The following is a 24875-nucleotide window of genomic DNA, read 5'->3' as shown; positions in this document are numbered from 1 at the left end:
GGCTTCAACTTAAGATGTATTTCTGAATACGGGAATAAGTGGCGCCTGCGGAGGCCAGTGGCTGCACCGCTGCATGGCGTTCGTTGTAAAGGCACAGTTCATGTGGTCGGGGACGCCTAAATTCGTTCGTTGTACAGGCGTATTCGTTGTAGTGGTCTTCGTTGTAGAGTCGTTCACAATACATACTAAAAATGGCCAATTCGGTCGCGACATAATTAATCCTTCTTTATATAGGTTATTTTGTAGAGGCGTCCGTTGTCGAGGTGTTCGATTGTATTTGTAAAGTCTGGACATCCGAACACTGCCATAATCTATCTATCTATCTATCTATCTATCTATCTATCTATCTATCTATCTATCTATCTATCTATCTATCTATCTATCTATCTATCTATCTATCTATCTATCTATCTATCTATCTATCTATCTATCTATCTATCTATCTATCTATCTATCTATCTATCTATCTATCTATCTATCTATCTATCTATCTATCTATCTATCTATCTATCTATCTATCTATCTATCTATCTATCTACCTATCTATCTATCTATCTATCTATCTATCTATCTATCTATCTATCTATCTATCTATCTATCTATCTATCTATCTATCTATCTATCTATCTATCTATCTATCTATCTATCTATCTATCTATCTATCTATCTATCTATCTATCTATCTATCTATCTATCTATCTATTGGTCGGTCTGTCTGTTGTTTATCTCAGCCCCCAGACTCGTCACAGCGCCTCGTCCACTTGCTCAGTCCGAGCAAATATCCGAGTCATTTAAGTTGCTGCCGCCCACGTACACGGTATGGCGTTTTTTTTTTAACCAAATGTCAGCTCCCTCTCCACCCTGACACTGAATAACGCTTCCGAGACTTGTGTTTGCCTCGACTCGGCGCATTGCAGGTCACGCAGTGCAAACCTAATAGATGTTTCAGTACGGCCGCAATGACTCGCGGCCGCGATCTCGCCGGTGCAACAGACGACCGTGTTTACCTTTTGATTCTGAAACGTTCCGACAGCTCTCCTGACGCGAGAACATAAATTGGGACAAGGTTGATTGCCTCTCTGCCCTTATCTTTATTTCGCTGTTTTCTTGTTGTCGATTTTATATTGTTGCCTCCTTTTATTTTGTCATTTTCCTCCGCACACGGTGTACTTTCACTGTTAGTCGATACTTAAAATGTGGAGTGCCTTTTAAGCCACGGCCGCGCTATTCGAGAGGGAAGAAAACACCTGCCACTGTTGTCACGGCGTGCTGCAGCTAAAAAGGGGAAACGAAAGTTTTTTTGGGGCGAATGACCTTTTGAGCTGCAAAAGGGTGGCTGCTTGGGTGGTTGGTTGGTGAAACATTGTTTAGGCAACGAAATTTATTTTCTGAGTGCGCGAATCTTGGGAAGGAAGGAAGAAAGCGACAAGACCTCTGTCTCCGACTACATTTCCACCAGTCGTGCTTCACTCGCTGCTGCCATAAACCCCCTCGCTTATGTCGGTGACGATTCGTTCTGGACCGCGTTTTCACCCGAAGCTTCGCGACCCATTTAGATCGACCTTGGTATCACATTCTAATGTTACTAGACGCAGTCGCCTCTGACGCAATAATTTTGTTACACCGGTTGCATTTCTTCGGTTGCATTTCTCTCGTCCTCCGTTTTCGTGGTCGGTGCTGTCGGACTTTCACCGCCGATAGAAAAGCTTCGACGCAAAAGGGGCGTCCGCTTGCGCGCAAAAGAGTTTTAAAAGCGCGCCGCCGCGTTCGTCGTCGAAAGCCAACTGTCGTATAACTCTTTGAGACGCACGTGGTTTCCGCCTCCACTACCGCTACACGTGTGCTACAACTCTCGCAGCAACGCGAATAAACGTCGTGAAAGCGCGTCATTCCTTGGATAAGCCGAACAGCTTTCTTGAAACGTTCGGCTAAGTTCGTTTACATTGACAGCCATCGCCGATGATTTCTGCACAATTTTTTTCTTTTATTGCGATAGAATTATATGGACACTCCAGAGCAGATTTCTGCCGTCGGCATCGCCTTCGTCGTCGCCGTCGCCGTGAGGTTCCGTATGACGTCAACGGCGATGAAATCGTCGCCGCGCTCCGGACGCTGTATGTGCGAGTGAAAGGGCGCGAGGGACGCGCGCTTTCACGGGGAGCGAACGCACGTCGGAGAGCAAACGCGCGAGCTGCGCCGTGCTCCCTGAAGGGCTGCAGAAATAAGCGTCTCTTTCCTCCTTTCCATATATAGAGAGCAAACGCGACTTCTTTAGTCGCGCGAAAGGTTGTGGGGGGACGGGAGGGAAGGAGGGGAGGCGACGTTTAGCTGCGGCACCAAATGCGTATTTATATAAAAACGCCGCGCGCGTTCGGTGCGAACGCGGGCAAAACGCCGACAGCGTCGACAACAGTTCTGCGCGTTGGTGGTGCTGCTGCATGTCCAAGATTATACAGCTGATAAAACTACTATCCTTACTCCGTATAGCTCTCTACTAATTTGCTATCGCAATTGATGCTTCGCCTTTCGGGTGAAACTGCGACAAATTTTTCTTGTCTTAGTATGACGGAGCGTCTATGAAAAGTTGCAGAGGCAAGAACGGAAGAAAGTAGGCTTTATGTAAGTACGCTTAAGCTTCAGCGCATGACGCATACAGGGCTGCACGTATCTTAAGCAAGAAATAAACGTACTGTAAACGAGTACCCCGGCGCTTTCCTGACGAGAACGGGCGTGTGCAGTCTAGGCGTCGTGTAACCTCTCCGTTTTAGCGTGTGTAATTCTAGGCAAACATCTGGTTTTCTGTAAGTTATTCAGCTGATGAGCAACCTTTGGATAAAAGGAATGAGCGGGAACAGAAGTTCTATAAGAGCGTTTATCGGACTAGTTGTTTTGACAAAATTTGAATACGAGTATTTTTCAAATTCATGTAAATTACCTTGAGAAGCCTTGAAGGTTCAGTAAGGTGGTAAACACGATGTGCGGTGTGGAGTTACCTTACAACGCGAGAAGCCTTGAAGGTCAGCGCGTCAGCGCGTCGTAAGGTGGATCAACTTCAGAAACATTTTCAACTAATTGCGGAGGATGAACGCCACCTAGGTGGCGTTGGTGCGGGTGGAGTACGTACTTCTCTTTTCTGCTCTAGGCGGCGGCACCGCCCCGAGCGGCTCCAGTTGAGCTCTCTGCTCGTTTTCAATGGTTAACGCGCGGCCATCGCGGACCGAGAGGCTGGCAGCATGTTTGTGGAACTCCGTCCCCGTTACACACTTCACTCCTAAAAACTTCCCCATTTACCAGCCGATGTACTACATGGTCTATTTGAATGCAGTTTATTGCATATATATGCTGCGAAAACCGAATCGTAGTGACAGCAGGAAGCGGAGTTGTAAGCGAAGCTTTATAGACAGACAGACAAAGAACTTTTATTCAGGTCCTGAGGAACTGCGTTTGGACGCCCCCTTTCAGAGGGAGTCGGTAGCAGTCGCGGGCCGCTCCCATGCAGGGACCGGAAGATCGTGGCCCTCCGCCCTCTCGCAGGCCCTCTGGACAGCCCGAAGTTGAACCGAGAGGTCGCCGCTTTTAAGGGCTTTCTCCCAGACCTCTTCGTTGTTGAACTCTGTGTCGCGTAACGCAGGACATTGCCAGAGCATATGAGCTAATGAGCAGTACGCCTCTCCGCAGTCCGGACATTGCGGTTCGATGTTGGGCGAGAAGTGACTAAATCTGCCCCTCGAAGGGAAAGACCCCGTTTGGAGCATCCTAAAGGCCGTCGATTGCGATCGAGTCAGTCTAGGGTGAGGAAGTGGAAAAGCCCTCCGCGAAAGATTATAATGAGTCAAGATCTCGTGGAAAGTGAGGAGCGAGTCCCTGTACCTCCCGGCGTCCCCGCCTTCGAATCCGCCGGCACCGCCGCGGTGAGCGAAACCTCGCGCACGGTCATGGGCAAATTCATTGGCGTTGGGAACATCGGGATGTACGTTGGCCCCCATGTGGGCCGGGAACCATTTTATAGTGTGAAACCCGGCACACTTGTGTCGGGGTCGGTGTACGCGCACGCGGTATCATCATCGACCTTGGCTCGAGCGTCGTCTTCTTCCGCTGGCTCATTTGCACCTCCTTGGGTTGCACTCGTGCTCGTGCTCGGCACGCGTTCGTGCCACTGCTCCCACGTTCGTCGTCGTCGTCTTCTGCCACAGCTGGCGGCGTTGCCGCTCAGTGTACTAGAAGAGTTGTATAGTGCGCTCACAACGCGGCAGAGCTTGCCGCACTTCGTGTCGCCGCCGACAGGTGGCGCGGTTCGCAGCGTCACCTGTCGTTGTGACTAGGTGACTATTTGTCGCCACCCCGTTTCAAAGGGGATGCCAATAAATCATCATCATCATCACCTGAAACTTTCCTACGCGTCGCGGTAGAACAGCTATCGGGTGTTGCTGGTTTCACCGTATAAAAGTAAAATGCACGACGTGCAGCGCACGAAAGTTGTTTTGGTGCACCTTCGCAGTTTGCAGTGAAATAAATTACTATTGTTGCGGCTGATCTACAGAGGGTTGGCGTTGTTTTGAGCCGGAGGCACGGATGAACTAGCCTTGCTATTCATGCTGTTCTGTTAAAGGCTTGATACGGCCGCTGCAGTCACGGTAGCAAGGGGCATTCGAGGTTTTTCTGCAGCTGATCTATAAAATGGTCAGTGTAGTTTCGCCACAACGACCGCACATCGGCGTTTCCAGCACCACCGCGCCGAATTTAACCACAACTTCGGTTTTTTTTTTGTTTTTGTTTTTTTCGCAGGTAAAGCGTGCAGCGCCTTAGACATTTTCACGTTGCCCCATCTATTCACGAAATATTTAGGTATCACTGCTGCACAAGTTAAGCTGGTTAGCTGGTTATTTATGTATTACATCTTTCGTAACGTTAATGCGAGATAAAATCGAAAGGATGAAAATACCAGGTACAGCCGTGAGCAAAAGTATACGGACACACAAGGTCGCTGAAACAACTCAATTTCTTCGTAATTAACATCCATAAATTGAAATTGACGAGTACACTGGAAAGCTCGCAATGCCAAGATTGGACTGCAGTTATAAATTTCAAGTTGCATTCGCAGGTAGTTGAAACAAACGGCTTTATCGCGTAATCCCTGGTCCGTATACTTTTGCTCACGGGTGTACATTTATGCAATACCAATGTTTATTTACAACGAAATAAAGAATGATCCCGGAAGCGCCGGGAGCAGCCGGTGAAAACTCCGAATAGCTACTGTCTAGTGCGCTTCGGCTTTTCTTCGCGGGTGCTTCGTCCCTTTCACACCTTTTCCTTTTGTTCCAGGGCTTAGGTGTCGTCTTCATCAGGTACTGTGGTAAATTCGGAAGAATCGTGGGAACAGCGTTTTCTGATAGCAGTGGCAATTGTCACGAGGAATGCACACCTCTTTGCATTCTATAAAGTGCACAAGTCCCTAATTATGAATCGCAGTTCGAAGTGTAACTCACAGACCGCGCAAGATTCCTCCAGTGTCTTATCTGCACGGTTGAGGTCCCTCTCCCATTCCTTTCGCCATTCTTCATCACGTGGAACGCTGAGCAAAGACGCCTTTGGTGCATCTTTCACGCGACTGTAGCCAGTTCTGCACTCGGGTGCAAAACAGTAATTTCGACGGCGGCTAGCCATTCTCACTCACTCAGAGTGCACATTGAGTAAAGCGTCAAGCACAGAGGATACTGCTGAAAACGCCGGCGGGACTTGCAGTCGAGAGCCGACAACGTCGATATTAAGTAGTTCGTTTTCAGTAAGGAAAGGTTGGCGCTATCTTTTGCAGCCCTTGAGGGAGAATGGTCAACGTCGCGATCCAACAGAACGCACTCCATACCAAGCAAGGGAAGTTTTCAGGAGAAACTGGCGGCAGCGCCTCTGGCGGACGCCGGAGCAGTCGACGCTGAGTGCGCCGCGGCGTCGCGGCGCAGGGATACGGCAGTGAGCACACTGCCCTATTCTAGTACACTGTTCTAGTACACTGTACGCTCATCATTCAAGCGTTCACATCTCTTCTGTCGTCGTAATGGGGAGGCCGCGTTTATGGGGGTATGAGCCATTGCTTAAGGAGGTATGAACCATTCGTTGTCTTATGTGACGGAGAGATTTAATTTTGAAGCAATTTAATTTCGAAGGATCGCAAGCTCCAATAGCGGGCGAATGCTGCTAACCACACCGCCGAGCAAACTCGAGACATTGAACGCAAGCGACAACAGCGACGAGCAGAGAATCGTACAACGCAACGGAAGGTAAAGTTTTCACGAAATGGAAGGAAAAATCCTGGCTTTTGGGTAGCTAGTCCTGACTTGGGTAAGCCTAAGCACTACCAAGTCATCCCCAGCATTTCCCAGAATTTATTTATTATTGTTCGATTGGCTATCGATTGTCTACCGCAAGGTATTGGCCACGTATTTGGGCTAGTCTAAGCACTACCAAGTCATCCCCAGCATTATCCGGAATTTATTGATTATTGATCAATAAGTGATTAGCTATTTATTGGCTGTCGATTGGCTATCGCAAGGTATTGGCCACGTATTTGGGCTAGCCTAAGCCATAGTCCCGTATTGAGGGACTATGGCTTAGCCTAAGTCATCCCCAGCGTTTCCCGGAATTCATTTATTATTGATTGATTGGTTATCGAATGCCTATCGATGACTGACTAAGCTTAAGTAGTCCCAACCATGCTTAGCTAGACTTAGCCAGGCTCAGCTTCGCTAGTTCACAGGGGTATGTGCCATTGCGCTTGGACTCTTTCTGCACTGTCGCCAGGATCGGCCCACATTTTCTGTTTACGACAGACAGATAACGCTCGGCATAAACAGCTCCGCTGTTAAAACAGATATCACACTTCTGTAAACAACATCTGTAACAGCATCTAAAGTGGTCAATGATACATGATTGCAGAACACGTGGAATTTCCTACTCACAAATTAGTGGCATATTTCAGAGCGTTCGATAACGTCAATTTCTTCCGCTTAGATGTCTCGATAGGTACAGTTTGCAGAGCGGGGATATCGTGTTTCTTTTATGGCTGAGTTACGGAGTTGCAAACATATATATATATATATATATATATATATATATATATATATATATATATATATGTGTGTGTGTGTGTGTGTGTGTGTGTGTGTGTGTGTGTGTGTGTGTGTGTGTGTGTGTACGCGAAGCTCGCGTACACACACACGCGAAGCTCGCGCCACCAACCTCAGGTAGAGAACGCTTCCGGCGTTTTGCTGCCGCTTCCCGCGCTCTCGCCGCCATCTGGGTCCGCTTGCCGGCGTCGGGAGATTTACGGTAACCCGAATGATCCCCCGGTGCTTCGCCCACTCATGATCATTTACTTCGTGGATGTGCGGTGTTTTTTTTAATTGCTACGTTCAACAACTTTTTTAAAATAACCAGGGGCGTTCAAGCTGTGAAATTTCCAAATCGAATCGAATACGAGTACGCATGTTTCTAAAGGCCGTGAAATATGAAGTTTAAGTAAAGTGGTCATGGCAAAATAAAAAAAAAAAGACTTTTTGAGAATATTTACGTGGTTTATTCGCTGGCGTATTTAAATGCATCTAATATGCCATCCCTAAATGCACATTGGTCAACTAAGGAGCTTGTTAATGAAAAACAACTCCTTTCAGTTATCACGTGCTCCATGATGACAGTAATGAAATAATGTGAAGCAGCATCAGCTTCCCGGCAACAAAATAATTCGTAATAGCCGTCATTTCCAACGTGCTAGGTCTCTCTCACTCTTTTTTGAGACGCCCAGTATAACATTCCATAGATATTCGAAAGAAATGACTATTTCACAATTTCGGACTAGTGAATTCTCGAATTCCGCAGAGTGCTTTCAACCATATATCTGATACTCACCCTGTCATGTCATGTCGTCGACATCAAACATCCCTGTCTTATCGTTTACTCTCGCGTGCTCGGTTCCCACTGTCATTGATCTCTTAGAAGAACGCTGCCCTTTGTCTAAAAGTCAATAACCTTCTTTTTTACTTTTGTTTTTTTGCTTTTTCGCCCTATTTCATGCTCATCGGCGGTCGGACTTTCTTGCCGATGATTTGAGGACGTTCTGCAATTTTCTCGTTGAAACTGCTTGTCTGAATAAAGTATTTGAACAGTTGGTTAATTAATACCTAATTTTGTAATTAGTCGACGTAAAAAAGAAAGTAGCGTCACTTGTTCCAAGCGACGGCGCAAGCGACATTACCTTGCTTCTTTCTAGTTACGTGGCATTTGCATATGTTTTTTTTAAATTTTGGCCCATGCAAGTTACGTGGAGACACGTGTTCTAATCGATCGCCAATGCAAAGGCCACGTGCTATCGCGCGTTCTTTGATGACCACCAACCACCTCTTTTAGACTTGAGACATTACTAACAAGCTCACATAATAATAATAATAATAATAATAATAATAATAATAATAATAATAATAATAATAATAATAATAATAATAATAATAATAATAATAATAATAATAATAATAATAAGCCGTGGGACGACGACGAGAAGCACACAGGGCACAAGGTTAGTTGTGTATGTGTGACTGGTTGTCTTCCCACGTCTTTTTTTTTTTTTTCTTTTTTTTCGGTAGTTGGCAATGTCTCAAGTCTGTTATACGCGCCAGCTAGCCCAACTTCTTTCTCTCATTACGGTCTTCGAAACACACGTTCTGTCACTCGCCCGAGAGAGAGAGAGAGAGAGAGAGAGAGAAAACATTATTTTCAGGTTAGGTGTTGGCAAGGCCCCTCAGTTCAGCACCTCGCTTGCGACACATTCATCAGTGTGGATACACAACGGGCCCGGAGTATACAGCAAAGGCCCACAGGAGCCCTGCACTGGAATGCGGTCGAAGGCTTTCACAATGTTAACGAATGTAGCATCAGTTTGTGCAAGGTCATGCTAGTTAGAGTGAATATCGGAAGTCAGTTCCAAAGAATTCAGATTCACACGATCACCTTCTCTGAAATGCCTGCTTATTTGAAAATAGCATGTTTGTTATGTAGTGAATGATTTGAGAGGAAAAGACAGTGTTCGAATATCTTGCATACGCAGATGATATTACCGATTTTAGGCATGCACTTTGTCACTTTGTCAGTTTTCTCACCTGTTTTATAAATAGGTGACGCATGCTCGACTTTCCATTCTTCCAGGACTTCACTAGTGGCGAAGGACTCCCGAAAATAAGCGCAATTATTTATGAATAATATTGCTTAATAATTTTTGGTAATTTAGTTCATATGCCTACTTTTCCTTGGCTTGGAAACGATCGTAGACGTTCGAAGGCCTTCGCAATACTTTCCGAAGTTAGGAGAACAGAAGGCACAGACGCGAAGGGCACATGCCATATCAGGAGATATCGTTCAGCGCCGCTTTTCTCCTTCAAGTACACTACAGTAGTAATTATTCAACAGATCGGTGACGTAAGTAGCATCGAAAGCAGAGCCGCTACCGGAACTAAGGTCCGGCAGTTCTCTTAAAAGTACAGAAGAGATTACTTTCCAAAATGCAGAAGAGATTACTTTCCAAACTTTCTCGGCTCGTTCCTAAGAACGTTTAGCATGGCTAGGTTAAATAAACTTATATTTAGCCTTTATTTCTTGCCCTTGCACAGCTTCGCGAATTTCATATACTCAATCCGTGTTTCTTGCGCTTTACTGCGAGAATATATCTTTTGCGTACAATTTTTGCTTCTTGTTTAGGGGTCGCTTCACATTCATCGTAAACCACTGACTGTGGTCAGTTTCAGTTGTTATCTTCACAATTATTGGCAGTTTGCCTTTGCAAAATCGTATGCACCTACTTTGTACGGTGCATTCCCTTTGAGTTCTTTGTTTTGTTAGAGACAGTGAATTGCACGGTGGTCGTCCGTGCATCCTGTATACTGTTTCGTCATTGTTGTGTAAATATACAGTGCACCGGGGCGCGCATTTTACCGGCCGTGTACATAGTGCAGGGAGCATATCATAATGTTACTGAACGCAGTCGCCTGTGACACTGTTAAAGCGAATATATTTCTTCGGCTCTCTCGTCCTCCGTTTTCGTGGTCGGCGGTGCTCGGACGTCGGACTTTCACCGCCGATTAGAAATTCGTCGACGCAAAAGGCGCGTCCGCTCGCGCGCAACGGAGACTTAAAAGCGCGCCGCGTTCGTTTGTCGAAAGCGAACTGTCGTAGCTCTTTGAGACGCGTGTGCTGCCCGCCTATACACTAGCGCTAAACATGTGCTACAACACTCGCTGCGACGAATAAATGCCGTCAAAGCGCATCGTTCCTTTCATGGAGCGAATAGCGTTCTTGAAACGTTCGGCTAAGTTTGCCTGCGTTGACAATCATGGTCGATGATTTCTGCACACTTTTGCGGCGAAGCTGTATGTGGCTAGGGTTCCGTGTAGGTTTCGTGTTTGTGCGTGAAGAATAAAAAAAAAAAAAAAAAAAAACTTGAGTGTGGGCCGACCCCGGAGACTGTGAAACACCGGGCCGAATCGCGGCAGAGGTGAAGCAGGCTTCGAGCACTCCGCCCCTAATAATAATAATCAATAATAACTATAGCAAATGAAATAAATCAATCAAGAGGCATTGCTCCAAGTCGATGGGTATACTGGAATCGTTTGTGAACAGCAGATGGACTCACGAGCAGGAGGCGTTGCCGTATACGCAAAGGCCAAAATGTGTGTGCAGCCGTACACCCTTTGCTCGAAAGAAGACAATGCCACTGATTGTGGGGATGTCAGTGCCGTACAAACGAAAGGCGGAATTGCGATATTCGCTGCTGATATTTGCGCTCCAGGCACACCCAAGTGTGATATCGAGAAGTTCGTGATCACGCATTTTGCATGGATTAGCCGTGATGACACTACCCCTGTGATCATCGTTGTAAACTTCAACGCCGACATTTCGAAACCAAACATGAAATGTTTCTCTGAGTTTGTGTTAGAAGGGTTTGTTTTGCACCTCCACACCACTCCAAATCTCTGAACTACTCAACAACGGCCGTTCAGAGATTTAACTTTGGTCAAGAATCTGTCTAAGGTTGTAACCGAACCAGTCAGTGTACATCACAGTAATCACATGTAAAGCTATCGTCACTACCATTACCAAATGATTAACATGAATACATGTACCCTTGCCTAACCCTGTGTGATGTGCTACAGCTTCGCCGGTTATCCACCTTAACAGAGTAGAATGGCTTCTCAATTATTTTGTTTTTCATATCTAGAATGACGGAGCGTCGATGAAAAGTTCAGAGGGAAGAACGAACAAAAAAAAAGTACGCTTTACGGAAGTACACTTACACGTCAACGCATGGCGCCTACAGGGCCGCGCGTGTCCATAGCAAGAAAAATTTGGCACCTAAGTATCCTTACGTGATTTGAATGCGAAAGCATTATCACTTCTCTAAGTTGTCACCTTAGATTAAAACTTCCTCAATCCCCCTTAATCCACCTTGCACTTATACCTTAGATTAAAACTTCCTCAATCCCCCTTAATCCACCTTGCACTTATTTATAGCAGCCTTAATCTACCTTGATTCACTTTAATCCACCTTAATCCACCTGAAACCATGTTAATACACCTTAATCCACTTTAATCCACACTGATGATCATTCTTCCTGCCACTCGTTGCATTGTAATAAACGTACTGTAAGCGAGTACCGGCGTGTTGCTGACGAGAAGGGGCGTGTTCAGACTAGGCTTCGTATAACCTTGCCGTTTTCGTGTGTTTAATTCTAGGTAAATATCTTATTGTTCCATAGGTTATTCAGTTAACGAGCACGGTTTGGATAAAAGTATTGAGCCGGTAATGAAGTTCATAAAGACAATATATATAGGAATAGTTAATTTTACAAAATTTCAATACAAGTGTTTTTCAAATTCATGTGAATTATGTTGAGAAGCTTTGAAGGTTCAGTAAGGTAGCAAACACGATGTGTTGCCGTATCTCGCTTAGCTCTAACTTCGCGGTGGTATATGATCCGTTTTTTCCTTAATTTCTGGCAGTTCCGATCACCTGCCAGACTTGCACGTCACCGTGGTGTATTCTGGATTTTTTTTAATGCACCCTGATGATCATATATACCATTTGCATTAGAATTTGAATGTTTTCTTGTACTTGGCGCACGTGAATTCCGCCATGTTATTAATTTCACGCTATGTCTCAATGGGTGATTTAATCGTCCTACCAAGTGCACATGTATTTTCAAGAATGTCTTTTTTATTGCGATAGCAATTATATGGACACTCCAAAGCGGTTTCTACCGTCGGCGTCGCCGTCGCCGTTGCTGTCGCCGTTGCCGTGAGGTTCCGTATGACGTCAACGGCGATGAAATCGTCGCCGCGCTCCAGACGCTGTATGTGCGAGTAAAAGGGCGCGAGGGACGCGCGCTTTCACGGGTAGCGAACGCATGTCGGAGAGCAAACGCGCGTTCTGCGCCGTGCTCCCTGAAGGGCTGCGTCTCTTTCCTCCGTTACAATCACCATATATAGAGAGCAAACGCGACTTCTTCCGTGGCGCGAAATGCCATGGGGTGATGGAAGGGAGGGAGGGAGGGAGGGAGGGGAGGCGACATTTAGCTGCGGCACCAAATGCGTATTTTATTGCGATAGCAATTATATGGACACTCAAAAGCAGATTTCTGCCGTCGGCGTCGCCGTCGCCGTCGCCGTCGCCGTGAGGTTCCGTATGACGTCAATGGAGATGAAATCGTCGCCGCGCGCCGAACGCTGTATGTGCGAGTGAAAGGGTGCGAGGGACGCGCGCTTTCGCGGGGAGTGAACGCACGGCGGAGAACACACGCGCGTTCTGCTCTGTGCTCCCTTAAGGGCTGCAGAAGTAGGCGTCTCTTTCCTCCTCTACAATCACCATATATGTAGAGCAAACGTGCCTTCTTCCGACGCACGAAAGGCCGTGGGGGGGAGGGGGAGGGAAGGGAGGCGACGTTTAGCTGCGGCACCAAGTGCCTATTTATATCAGAGGCTCCGGCAACAGTCACCAACGCCGCACACATTTTGAGCGAACGCGGGCAAAACGCCGTCGGCGTCGACAACAGTTCTGCGTGTTGCTGGTGCTGCTGCATGTCCAAGTTTATACAGCTGATAAAACTACTATCCTTACTCCGTATAGCTTTCTACTAATTTGCTATCGCAATTGATGCTTCGCCTTTCAGGTGAAACTGCGACAATTTTTTGTGTGGAAATAAACTTCTCTTAAACATCCGGTTTAGTACCTCGTATATCTGAATGAAATTTGTTGTATTTGTAGGCTGAGAAAACTGAATTCCAGCAACAGCAGAGAGCGGAGTTTTATTGTGATAGCAATTATATGTACACTCCAAACGGATTTTTGCCGTCGGCGTCGCCGTCGCCGTGAGGTTCCGTATGACGCCCAACGGCGATGAAAGTGTCGTCTTATGCTGTATGTGCGAGTGAAAGCGCGGGAGGAACGCGCGCTTTCGCGGGGAGCGAATGCACGGCGGAGAGCAAACGCGACTTCCGCCGTCGCTCAAAAGGCCGTGGGGGACGGGAGGGAGGAAGGGGAGGCGACGTTTAGCTGCGGCACCAAATGCGTATTTATATAAAAAGGTTGCGAGGCGAGAAGGTGGTAAAGACTTCCGATGCAGCTCGACGAGTGTCCGGTTCTGATCTCGTCGAAAACCTCTGAGCCGCCCCCAGAGGCACCGGCAACAGTCACCAAGGCCGCGCGCGTTCGGTGCGAACGCGGTCAAAACCCCGACGGCGTCGATACAGTTCTGCGCGCTGCTGGTTCTGCAACATGTCCAAGTTTATAGATCTGATAAAACTACTATCCTTACTCTGTATAGCTCTCTACTAATTTGCTATCGCAATTGATGTTTCGCCTTTCAGGTGAAACTGCGACATTTTATTGCGCACTCCAAGCACACTCCAAGCGCTTCCCTGCCGTCGCTGTCGTCGTCGCCGTGGAGTTCCGTATACAGTCCAACGGCGATAAACTCGTCGGCGCGCGCCGTATGCTGCATGTGCGAGAGAAAGCGCGCGACGGACGCGCGCTTTCACGGGGAGCGAACTCACGGCGGAGAGCAAACACGACATCAACGGTCGTGCAAAAGGCCGTGGGGAGATAGGAGGGAGGGAGGGAGGGAGGGAGGCGACGTTTAGCTGCGGCACTATATGCGTATCTTGCGACCGGGCGCAAGGGCGAAATCTCCCACGCGAAATGAGGAAAGCGGGAAGGCAGCGCGGGAGGGAGCGTGCGCAGCTTCTACTCTGCCAGGAACTGCGCACTTTGCGCGGCTGAGGGCTGTCGCGCGCACCGTATCTTGAAAGCGATCTCTACACGGCTCTGACCTTTGTATGCGCTGTGCATTCGCCGCTCAGTTTCCCTTGAAGCGATAGACCACACGAACCTTCGGTCAGTGCTCCGGCCGTGCTTGCTGACACCACGCTTGTTAATTCAGTTAATAAGTGAATGTGTCCAAGTTTATGCAGCCCATAAAGCTACTATCCTTACTCCGTATACTCTACTAGTAAATTTGCCATCACAATTGATGCTTCGCCTTTCGGGCGAAACTGCGACTTTTTTTTTAATTTAAAACTGCATGGATGACTTTTTTTCTTTACAAAAAGTGCCACAATGTGATAACTTTCAAATAAAGAATAACAATAACAAAATAAGATGAAGAAAAAAGTATGCGAATACGTACACCTGCACCGAAAACAGGTATCACAGTTATGTCAACATATGCAACAGCTTCTAAAGTGGTCAATGGTACATGTTTGCAGAACACGTGGGACTGCTACAGGGTCGACGAGAGTTTCCTACTCACAATTTTCTCGTTGACACTTGTTCTCTGAATAGAGTATTTGAGCAGTTGATTAATTAATAAGTAATTGTGTAATTAGGCGACATATAAAAGCTAGATTGACTTGCTCCAAGCAACGACGCAAACGACATTAACTTGGATCTGTCCCTGCAAAGTAGCATGTAAGCGAAAATACGCTGGCTAAGCACTCTGCATTTCCAATAAAGAGCTTTCTCTCTGTCTCTTTAAATTCTGGCACAAGTTACGTGGAGACACATCGTATGAAAATTTGGAGAACGCTTAAGCTTCACCTTTAAAAGTGGAACGCGATAGCATTCAAAGATCCCCGACTGCTTCTGCCGCCTCCCGGCAACCGAAATGACCGAAAGTGCCACGTGCGACGTCTGCGGCAGCGAAGAGAACATAGAACATTTATTGTGTCACTGCGATCGATTTCAGTCGGAAAGACAAACTTTATCGAACGCATTGCGACGACTTGACGATCGACCACTGTCCGTGCAGGTGCTCCTTGAAGACCGTCCCTATCGCTCGTCGGCCCACAAAGCTGTGAAGGCACTGTTGTCTTACTTGAGGACGACTGCCCTATGTGAACGCCTTTGAATTGCTCAGGCCCTCCGCGTGCGTGCGCGAGCTCACCGTCTCTCTCCCCCCCCCCCCCCATCCTCTCTCTATCTCATCTTTCTATTCCCTCTTTCCCGTTCCCCAGAGTAGGGTAGCCAACCAGACGCATTCCTGGTTAACATCACTGCCTTCTATTTCTCTCCTCCTCCTCCTCCCGGCAACTAGAGCTTTCTTCTTTTTTCCTCCACCTTTGCCTCCGCGCACTGTGGCTACGCGGAGGCAAGCGCCGTGTGGATGATGTTTTTGCAAGGAACCAACAGCGGCTCGCCGCTGTATGAATTGTAGAAATGTTGGGCAAGGGGTTTGTGTTTCAGTTTCTGCGTAAAAGAATTATGTTTTCTCGTATATTGACATTACAATCCGACGCTATCACGTCTGTAGGTTGTGGTTAAGTCCAACTTTGCGATTTTTTCTGACGCATTTTACTTTGACAAATTCAATTGGTTCACCAAGGCCTTTGCGCCATGAGGATCGTTGTCCTTGCTACAGTGCACATCCCCAGTCGGGCACGAGAGTACGTTGGCCTGTCTCGCTTTGTGGCCGCTTTTTCGGAGCAGGCAACACTGGAGTGCCGGCCAGACCAGGTCGTCAAACCACAAGTCGATCAAGGCGCCAATGAACTTTTTTACGTTCGAGTTGCCAGCTACAGAAACTCCCGGGCGTCCCCTCCTTCTCCCCCCCCCCCCCCTCTTTTGTTGTTTCACCTGTTTGCTTTCTTCTCTCCCCTAGTGTAAGGTATACGCTATCTTCCGGTTAACCTGTTCACTTTTCTCATCTCTCTTTCGCTCCCTGAGTGAGGTCTGTCTGTGGCCTACCTTATAGGGCTGAAAGCTTATGAGGGACACTAACAAAATGAGGACGACGTAACAGCTTTCTGTGGGAAAGCAAATTTTGGCCCGAACCGAAACAGTCGTTGCGATTGTTCGATCGCGAACGCCGGCGGCCTCATCGAGGTCGGCCCATGCATCGCGCGCTGACGACGTCTAGCTGACAACTCCCGATGACTGATCGGTCGCGCGATACCCATGACACACACACGCGTCTCACTGAGTCGCGTGCGTCGCTACATGTGCCGGCGATTTCTGCGTGCTTCGAAAGGAAGATAGAGCGAGAAAGAGAGAAACACTTGTGACGCGGTTCGTTCACACTTGGCGCTATACTGGCAGTTCCTTGCACCGCTCTCGACTTCTCCGCGGTCGAAGCACTTGGCCCGAAGCCCCGCGTTGCGCCGTCGTACCGCGCCTTGTGTATTGTCTTTAGTGCTGCGCTGTTTGTATACGGCCGTTCGTTCTTCCAACTCTGGCCTCCGCGGGTGTACTTGGAGGAGTCTGGCTCATTTCTTTGTTGTCGATGTGCGTTGTCGGTCGCGTATCGGTGGGTGCGACCGAAACTGTGTTTAACGCTCGTGGATATAGCGACAATGGATGCCGTGTCTTTTTCTCGCGAGAGCAGTAACGTGTCCTCCGATGGACTCGACGTTGCGGTACTCGCCGTCGTCACTGCCGCAGCTGAATGCGTGGGACGCGTTCCGCCCTGTACGTCATTTTCTGCTTACGCACCTGTGAGTACACGCATATCGTTGCTGCATGCGGTGCACGTGTGGATCCGCGATGGACGGTTTGGCGATGACTTATTACACAGAGCATGTGCAGATAGTGCTTTTGTATTTTCCCCCATCTTTTTCTTGAAAGTGCGACTTTTCTGATGATTGCCGATGTTTGCGCTTTCCCTATTCGTCCATCACGTGTCGTGCTTTTTACGGCAAACGTTTTTTTTTACAACGAAGCTGTTAAGGGCTCACTCTTCGATGGTCGCGTCCGGCAATAGAAAATTAAAAAAAAAAAAAAAAAAAAAACTCTCATTGGCCGTATGCTGCATGTGCGAGTGAAAGCGCGTGAGGGCGTGGGACGCGCGATTTCACGGGGAGCGAACGCACGGCGGAGAGCAAACGCGACTTCCCAGTGAAAGTAGAGCGGTGGGCGAGGAGGGCATCGAGGTACCCTATGACTGTGCGTGTGCGTGCCCGTTGGCGCTGAGCCGTGCTCCCTCAAGGGCTGCAGAAGATAGCGTCAACCTTTCCCTTTCCACACGAACCACTTACTACGCTCTCCCACTGCGGCGCATGCGCGCAGCCCTGCCGGCCTCTGCTGGCTGTGCCGCCGACTTTCTCTGGGCCAACACCACCTAGAATACTCTTCTAGGTGGTGTTGTCTGGGCTCTCGCCCGCCTCTCCCCTAACAGTGTCGACAACGGCGTTTACCCGTTCCGTCACGTAGCCAGCGTTTTGACAGCGGTTGTGTGCGGTCACACAAACAACGCGCACAACTGTTGTCGACGGCGGCGGCGTTTTGCCCACGTTCGCACCGAACGCGTGCGGCGTTGGTGACGTGTTTATGAAGAACGTGCCAACCTTTGCCGTACACCCTATGGCGGTGTACCGTAGCGACCATGGTCCCTGTGGTCACTAAATAAATGAAAACCACCGGATCATATATATTTCTCATTCTTTAATTCAAATAACCAATTACACCATCACATCTTAATAGTCATAATTGGAAATACACAATTCCCAACATAGTACAGCTTCGCTGGTCTTCCATCTCCACCCCAGTGGAAGGGCTGGCAGATTTCTTTTTTTAATTCTGGGGTTTTACGTATCAAAACCACGATCTGATCATGAGGCACGCCGTAGTGCATGGAGACTCCGGTATAATTTTGACCACCCGTGGGGTTCTTCGCCGCGCACCTAAATCTAAGTACGGAGCCTTTTTTTTTTCTTTTTGCAACGAAAGCTGTATATGGCTAGGCGAAACGAAAAACCGTTCGTCCCATGTTTCTCTAAACGTCTCCATTGGCTGCGCCTTCAGTTACGTCGTTCTCTACATCGCACCCGAGCGCGCGCGTCATTGGCAGCGCCGTTGGTGACGTCGTTAGCGAACGCATTCCCGCCATTTCCACGTTGACGCTTCTGTGCCCGCAACGCCGCCTCCTCGGCTCGCCGTTGTCGCATGCGTTCGATATCTCGAGTTAGCTCGGCGTCGTGGTTAACAGCATCCGCCCGCCATTGGCGCTGGCGTTCCACTAGAAATACAAACATGTAACCAATAATTGAGAAACGCTTTAATACAGCGTCGGGATTAACCCACTGCTAAACACCGGGGCCGCACGTTTCAGATTCGCTGGTTAACCATCTGCACGGAGTACTTGGGCGGCCTTTTTAAATTGCATTTTGTCTCCATCAAAATGGAACCGCCGCAGCCGGGATAGAACCGGTGACCTCGAGCTGAGCAGCGCAACGCCATAGCCGCTAAGATATATCTATATCGCAGCGGGGACGCCCAACTTTTCAAACCATGAATCTCCTACAACGACTCGCTCAGATTGCGGTCGTTCTACGCCACATCTGCTTCTGATGCGAAAGTGCCAGATGGCCCATTAGGCGAAAACGCCGGCGTCTGTAGCAGCAAAATGGCACCTAAATTCTCATTGGCTGCGACGCCACGTCACGAGCGCGCCTCGATGGAGCAGAGTGGGTGAAAGGGCACGCCTGCTGCAGCCTTAGCGCGCCAGGTGTTACGTGAGGGGAGAGGGCATTGCCGTGTCACCCTCGCTCTCGGAAGCCGGCGCGCAATCCGTATGTCTCTCTCTCTCTCTCTCTCACCCCCACTGGGCTTAGCTGTTGCACGCGCCTGCCGGCCTTGGTGGTCGCTGATGCTTTCTCGGTCTGTCGTCGCGCAGGACGTCGGTGGCCTGCGACGTTAGCACCGCAGGCTGCTGCTGTTGATTGCTTGCTCGGGCAGCACGTACCGCTATGGAACATTACTTACAGCACAAAACTCGAAGGACCGCACAGCGGCGTTCAATTGGACATTAATATTTTCGCAATCACGACTCATAAGAAGTGCTCAGGTTTCCTCGGATTTTTTTACACAGCAATAACTGTCATGGGCTCACTCCCCTGGTCGTTTTGATGCCCGCCGGAGACCGTCGCGGGAACGCCAGAGCGATTTGGCAGACCTTTACGAAGAAAAAGAGTTACACGTTCTACCTTGCAAGGACTCCAAACTCGAGAACCACTAGATTGGCAGTCGAAGATCCTACCTCGCAGCCAATCCGGCGATGGTGCAGCAAACAGTACTGCTCCTTGACAATAATGTTCATACGCACCAGTATGAGTCATTAATAACCAGTCAGCAATAAGCAGTCAGTAACACACCAGTCGGTAATAAGAACCGACTTGAAAGCTATTGTGTTCCCTCACGAGATGTATTTGCCTCTCAGGAGGGTACATAACAACGTCCGCGTGACAATGGTACTTCGTATATGTATAATACATTCTGTCACAAGTCCCGAAGGCCCTACTCCATGATTAATCATATCAGGTCGCGCCGCGCCTCATTATGCCGTGTTCTCGCTCAATCGACCGCTTTCTGAGGTACTTTCACATTGGCGTTACCCGACTTCGAGTTCGATGAGTCATTGGAATGAGGCCTGCTGGCGCGCATCCCGTTCATTAAACTCCGCAGCAATGCGATTTTCAAAACAACTCGGGCGACAGGCATGCCGTATACCTTTTGTCCGCGGCCAGACTTGTGCGACTTTGCGAAATCAGGAACAAATTTTCCAGAGAAACTTGTATTTGCACTATGGAAGCTTCTTCGATTCCGCCCGTGGCGGCATATGGGGGGCGTAATGCGGAAACGTTCGTGTGCCGTGCTTTGGGCGCACGTTGAATAACCCCAGGTGGTCAAAATTAGTCGGGAGCACCCCACCGTGCAGTTGATAACTGACTGTGTAGCGTCTTTATGGTCGCCAAATCACCAGTCCTCTTTAACAAACGGACTGAGCAGACCAGGAGAGGTACCAGGGGCATGTCCATTTAGTCTGCTGTTGAAGTTCTGATTGGCTGGGCTGAGGTGCGCTTTAGCAGGAGCGAGGCTCCACAGCCAGTCAGCACTTCAGCAGCAGATGAAATGGACATGTCCACTAGGTGGACTCTTACAGAATACCTCCCCAGAGCCATGGCCTCTGCATAGGGTCACCGCGGTCTTAGCTTAGGATCAGCGCGTGCTCTGCACGCCTGTACAAGATCGGGCTCGCCGCATCGTCGTTGCCTGTGACATATGTAAGAATATACCGGTGATGCTGAACTCTTCTTTGTTGCACTGTCGTGGACCCGCTATACAGAGTGCAAATCTTCGGGGAAAACTTCTCTAGCGTCAAGACGCTCCGTGCGCTGCAGTGTGAACGGCATCGGGTGTTACTGCGAGGACGCTGGACATTCATTAATTCAGTGACGTCGACTTAACTGCACGTATTCAGAAATGCATCCCGTGCTTGACTTGATCTAAATAACGCCTGTGGTGAAGGCGCCGAAGGAAACGCAATGAGCGCCCTGGGCACGTCCACGCCAGGCATCATTTAGATGAAGTCGAGTATGGGTTTCAAGTTATGAATGCATTTCTGAATACAGAGGTTAGCCTGTGATTGGTAATGATTTACGGGCTTATGTCGGGATGTTGTATCGAAGGGGTGAGAGGGTCGGCGCGGCCTCAATCGTGCACCATGGGCTTCAGTCCGATTTCGCTAAGATGTGTACGCCGGTCTTGTTGACCTGTCTCGCGCGCTACATATACCTCCAGCTTTTCCCGCCTTAAGCATTTGCTGAAAGGAGGCGCTAATCCGCGGGATTAGCGGACGCAATTAGCGGACGCGTCCTATAAAGGACGCCCCCTAATCCGCAGTATCAGTCAATGTAGACTTCACGGGTATCGATGGCCTGAAACCGTTTGTTGTAATGTCGTCATCACGACGTCGTCGTCGTAGCCGTGCCGTTGTTATCCCTGCTGGCTCTTGGCAACGGTCTTGTACGATTAGCCAATGCCGGACATAGTGCAAACAAACACAGGATATATGGTGTGAATCGAGGCGGCTCTTTCCGAATGTGTGGGGCATACTGAAAGTAATGTCCTCATCATGCCGTCGTCTACCTCGTGTGTGTGTTCGGACCTTATTAAGCTACTTGACTAATTACTCTCGAAGACAAAGTGAATAGTCTATCATTCTTTCGCCGACCAATCTAGGGAGGGTTGTTAACCCTCTCGGCGCTGGAGGTTGCTTTGCGGAAACAAAAGGTGCGGGATCTACAAGCTGCAACGATCGCAGTATTTTGACACCGGGGTATACGATTACACTTCCGTAAGCATCGGGTGAACAAACCCGCGCGGGCAGCGTTTCGAGCGCCTCGACAAAAACAGTCGTAAATAGTCGCTTTATTAGTGGCACGAGCATCGAGTGACCCTCTTGTTTCTTGCGCAGCACTTCCGGTTCACCTCCTCAGGCGACCGGGGACGAAATTTAACATAAATAAAAAATAGTACAGCACGAAATTCACGGGTTCCGTTATAGATATGATATCAGAGCATAAGTTTAGTTACAAGTTGAGTTACCAAAGTGTCTGGAATAATTAGAATTAATTAGAAATCACTGATTACCGCGCACCAAAGCACAGAATCGAAGACTTTAGAGACCCGCCACGTGAGCACGACTTTGGCAAAATTCCTAGAGACCCGGAAGTAGAAAGCGGAATTAATGACGTCACTAAGGTTGTTACACACAAGAAGGCGGCATGATATTTAACAGACTGAACATCTGCCTAGCAGAGCGGATGTGACGTCACTCCCTCCTCTTTCGCTTCTCCTCTCCCGGCGCGCACCTGCTCGCTCGCTCGTTACATGCTCTGACGTCAGTACTGGAGAGGGCGCGTAAGGTGAGCTTCGTGCGCCGCTCGCTAGGGGGCTACGCCCCGCCAGGTGGCGCGCGCTGCGCTTCCTCCTCGCCCTCCCTCGCTCCTCACCCGCATATCGTGCCAGGGGAAGGACGTTCGCTCGCTTGCTCCTCCGAGTTCGGTTCGTGCATTGCGTTCACCGTGGAAGTGGTCGACGAGGAAGCCGCCGGGCCAAGCACGGCCTACTCACAAGAAGAACAAGACCTACAGGCGATGGTTCTCTGTGTCTGTGTCGTTCTTTCAAAACATACACACACAAAGTTAACCTAAAGAACACCAACGCCGAGGTGCCAGTGCCACTAAGAGACACCTAAGTCCAATAATAGGGTGGCCTACCGCGTTTTTTTTTTGCTATATTGATAGCATTCCTTGGTTCTTCTCCCACTTTGCGGTTTATTACGTTTCTGGCCGTTTATGTGACCTTGAGGGTGACCTCGCACAAAAGACCGGCGCGCTAACCATAGGGCAGCGGGCGATTTTTTGTTGTTGTTGCTGTTTATGCCGCAAGTAGGATTTACAGAACGTGCTACATTAAATGCTAGAATGTGAAGCATTGACCGCGTGTGGTTATAGATAATCGTTAAGCCGTTTCCATCTCGCATTTTGTTAACGTGTATTGTCTCTTTTTTCCTTGTCATGTCTTTCCGGGGTGGCACAGCGATCATGGCATTCTGTCGCTCAGCACAAGGTCGCGCGTTCGATTCCCAACCTCGGCGGTCTCTGTTTGATGGAAAGAAAAAAAAAACACCAAAGAACTTTCATGTCCTAAATATTTATGTGCATTAATATATGCTTATATTCATGCGGAATCTAAGTGCATTTTAAGGGCACTCAGATTAATTAATCTGTATAGTAAAAATTACTTTGGAGCACACCACTGTGGCGTCTCTCGAATCTTGACAGTGTTGCTTTGAGATGGCAAAAGAAAAAAAAATCCATGAGTAGACCAAGAGTGAGATGCGCATTGGGCTGATTTTCGCGTTTCCCCGATAAGGAGGAGGAGGAAAAGAGGGAAGAAAGGCAGGGAGTTCAACCAGACGCACGTCCGGTTTGCTACCCTACACAGGGGGTAAAACGCTACACAACATTAACCCTACACGGGTTTATGCTGGTTGCTTTTGGAGGCGTAGTGGTAGTTGTTACGGGTGTTTTTCTCTCCACGCGATTTGTGCCATAATATATGCCGTTAATGCGGGACTTCGTTGTCGCCAGTCCCCTAGTGCGCTCGCGTTGCACAGCTGCCCGGACTTTCTGCGAGATTCTCGTGTCAGGATGGCTCGGCGGCATTACGAGCCATCGACACCACGACAACGGCGAGGAAGGCGACGGCGAGGAAGCTCGACGACGGCAGGACTTTATGCTACGACGGTGTGAGGACGGTGGCGAGACGATTGCGATGACGTGAAGAAGACGAAGCGACGACAGCGGCGATGAACCTTGCCGACGTCGTCGTTGAAATGGCGAATGCCACGCGACGAAGACATTGGCATAACGACCAAGATGCCATGCTGAAAACGGCGGCGTGATGACTATGCGATGGCGTTTCGGCGACGACGACTGTGGTGGGATAAGGGGTGCCCATGGGACCTTTAATATCTCTATAGGGCCCCTCTCAAGATGAGAACCGCTTGCCAGTATGCCGAGTTCTGGGCTGGGATTCTGCATAATACGTTTTTCGGTATAATACGTTCTTTTGTTCATTTCCTGGCCAGTGTGTGAACCGATGAACGATGAACGTACCACATCCGACCAATGTATTTCGGATGATACGTTTTATCTTCCGGTTCCCGTGAAGATCGTATCGACGAGATTCTACTGTATATGTCCCGCATACGAGGCGGGCGCTCGCCCATTACGCCACTGTTGCGGTTAATTATGCGGCAGTTATGCAGCATGCGGCGGTCGCGTTCTGATATGGGCGGAATGCAAAAAAAAAATGCCAGGGGCTTAGATTTAGGTGCACGTTAAAGAACCATGGGTGGGGAAAATAATCAGAAGCCCCCTCCTCTACGGCGCCGCTCGCAACTTTTCATTTTTCATTTCACTTGTAATTCAGACATTTCACGAAATTCCCACGAAGAGATGCAAAAGGATATTCCAAAAGAACTTTTACTTGGGCAAGATAGTGCGTAGATTAGAAACAGGTCGTCAGGTGCGAGTGTTGCCAACGTGTGGTGTCTTTTTCTCATTGACAATGAACTCGTTCTAATGCAGTCCGACAAGGAAGGCGGGTTTTCTGGCTCCGCCTAGGAACGCCTTTAACGAAAAACACACCGCCCAAGCACTCCGTACAGATGGTTAACCAGCGAAGCTGAAACGTGCGGCCCCTTTGTTTAGCAGTGGGTTAATCCCGACGCTGTAATGAGGCGTTTCTCAATTATTGGTTACATGTTTGTGTTTCTGGTGGAACGCAAGCGCCAATGGCGGGCGGATGCTACTAACCACGACGCCGAGCTAACTCGAGATATCGAACGCATGCGACAACGGCGAGTCGAGGAGGCGGCGTTGCGGGCAGAGCAGCGTCAACGTGGCAATGGCGGGAACGCGTTCGCTAACGACGTCACTAACGGCGCTGCCAATGGCGCGCGCGCTTTGGTGCGACGTAGAGAATGACGTAACTGACGGCGCAG

The 24875-nt window shown here is 48.7% G+C and overlaps 1 protein-coding gene across 2 annotated transcripts in view; it reads left to right on the top strand.

The window, feature by feature from the left end:
* Window positions 1–24875, top strand: part of LOC119446366 (mitochondrial sodium/calcium exchanger protein) — a 150170-nt gene that overhangs the window by 52709 nt on the left and 72586 nt on the right. The window contains exon 1 of one of the 2 annotated variants that reach the window (XM_049664095.1): window positions 16864–17019. The exons of the other annotated variant lie outside the window; for it this stretch is intronic. Within the exon in view, the coding sequence (XP_049520052.1) occupies window positions 16879–17019 (141 nt within the window). The 5' untranslated portion in view covers window positions 16864–16878. Of the gene's footprint in view, window positions 1–16863; window positions 17020–24875 lie in introns of those variants that run through there. 2 annotated transcript variants of the gene reach the window in all.

Source organism: Dermacentor silvarum, chromosome 3 (genome assembly GCF_013339745.2).
Source record: "Dermacentor silvarum isolate Dsil-2018 chromosome 3, BIME_Dsil_1.4, whole genome shotgun sequence".
Classification (NCBI taxonomy): domain Eukaryota; kingdom Metazoa; phylum Arthropoda; class Arachnida; order Ixodida; family Ixodidae; genus Dermacentor; species Dermacentor silvarum.
This window is presented reverse-complemented; position numbering and strand designations above follow the sequence as displayed.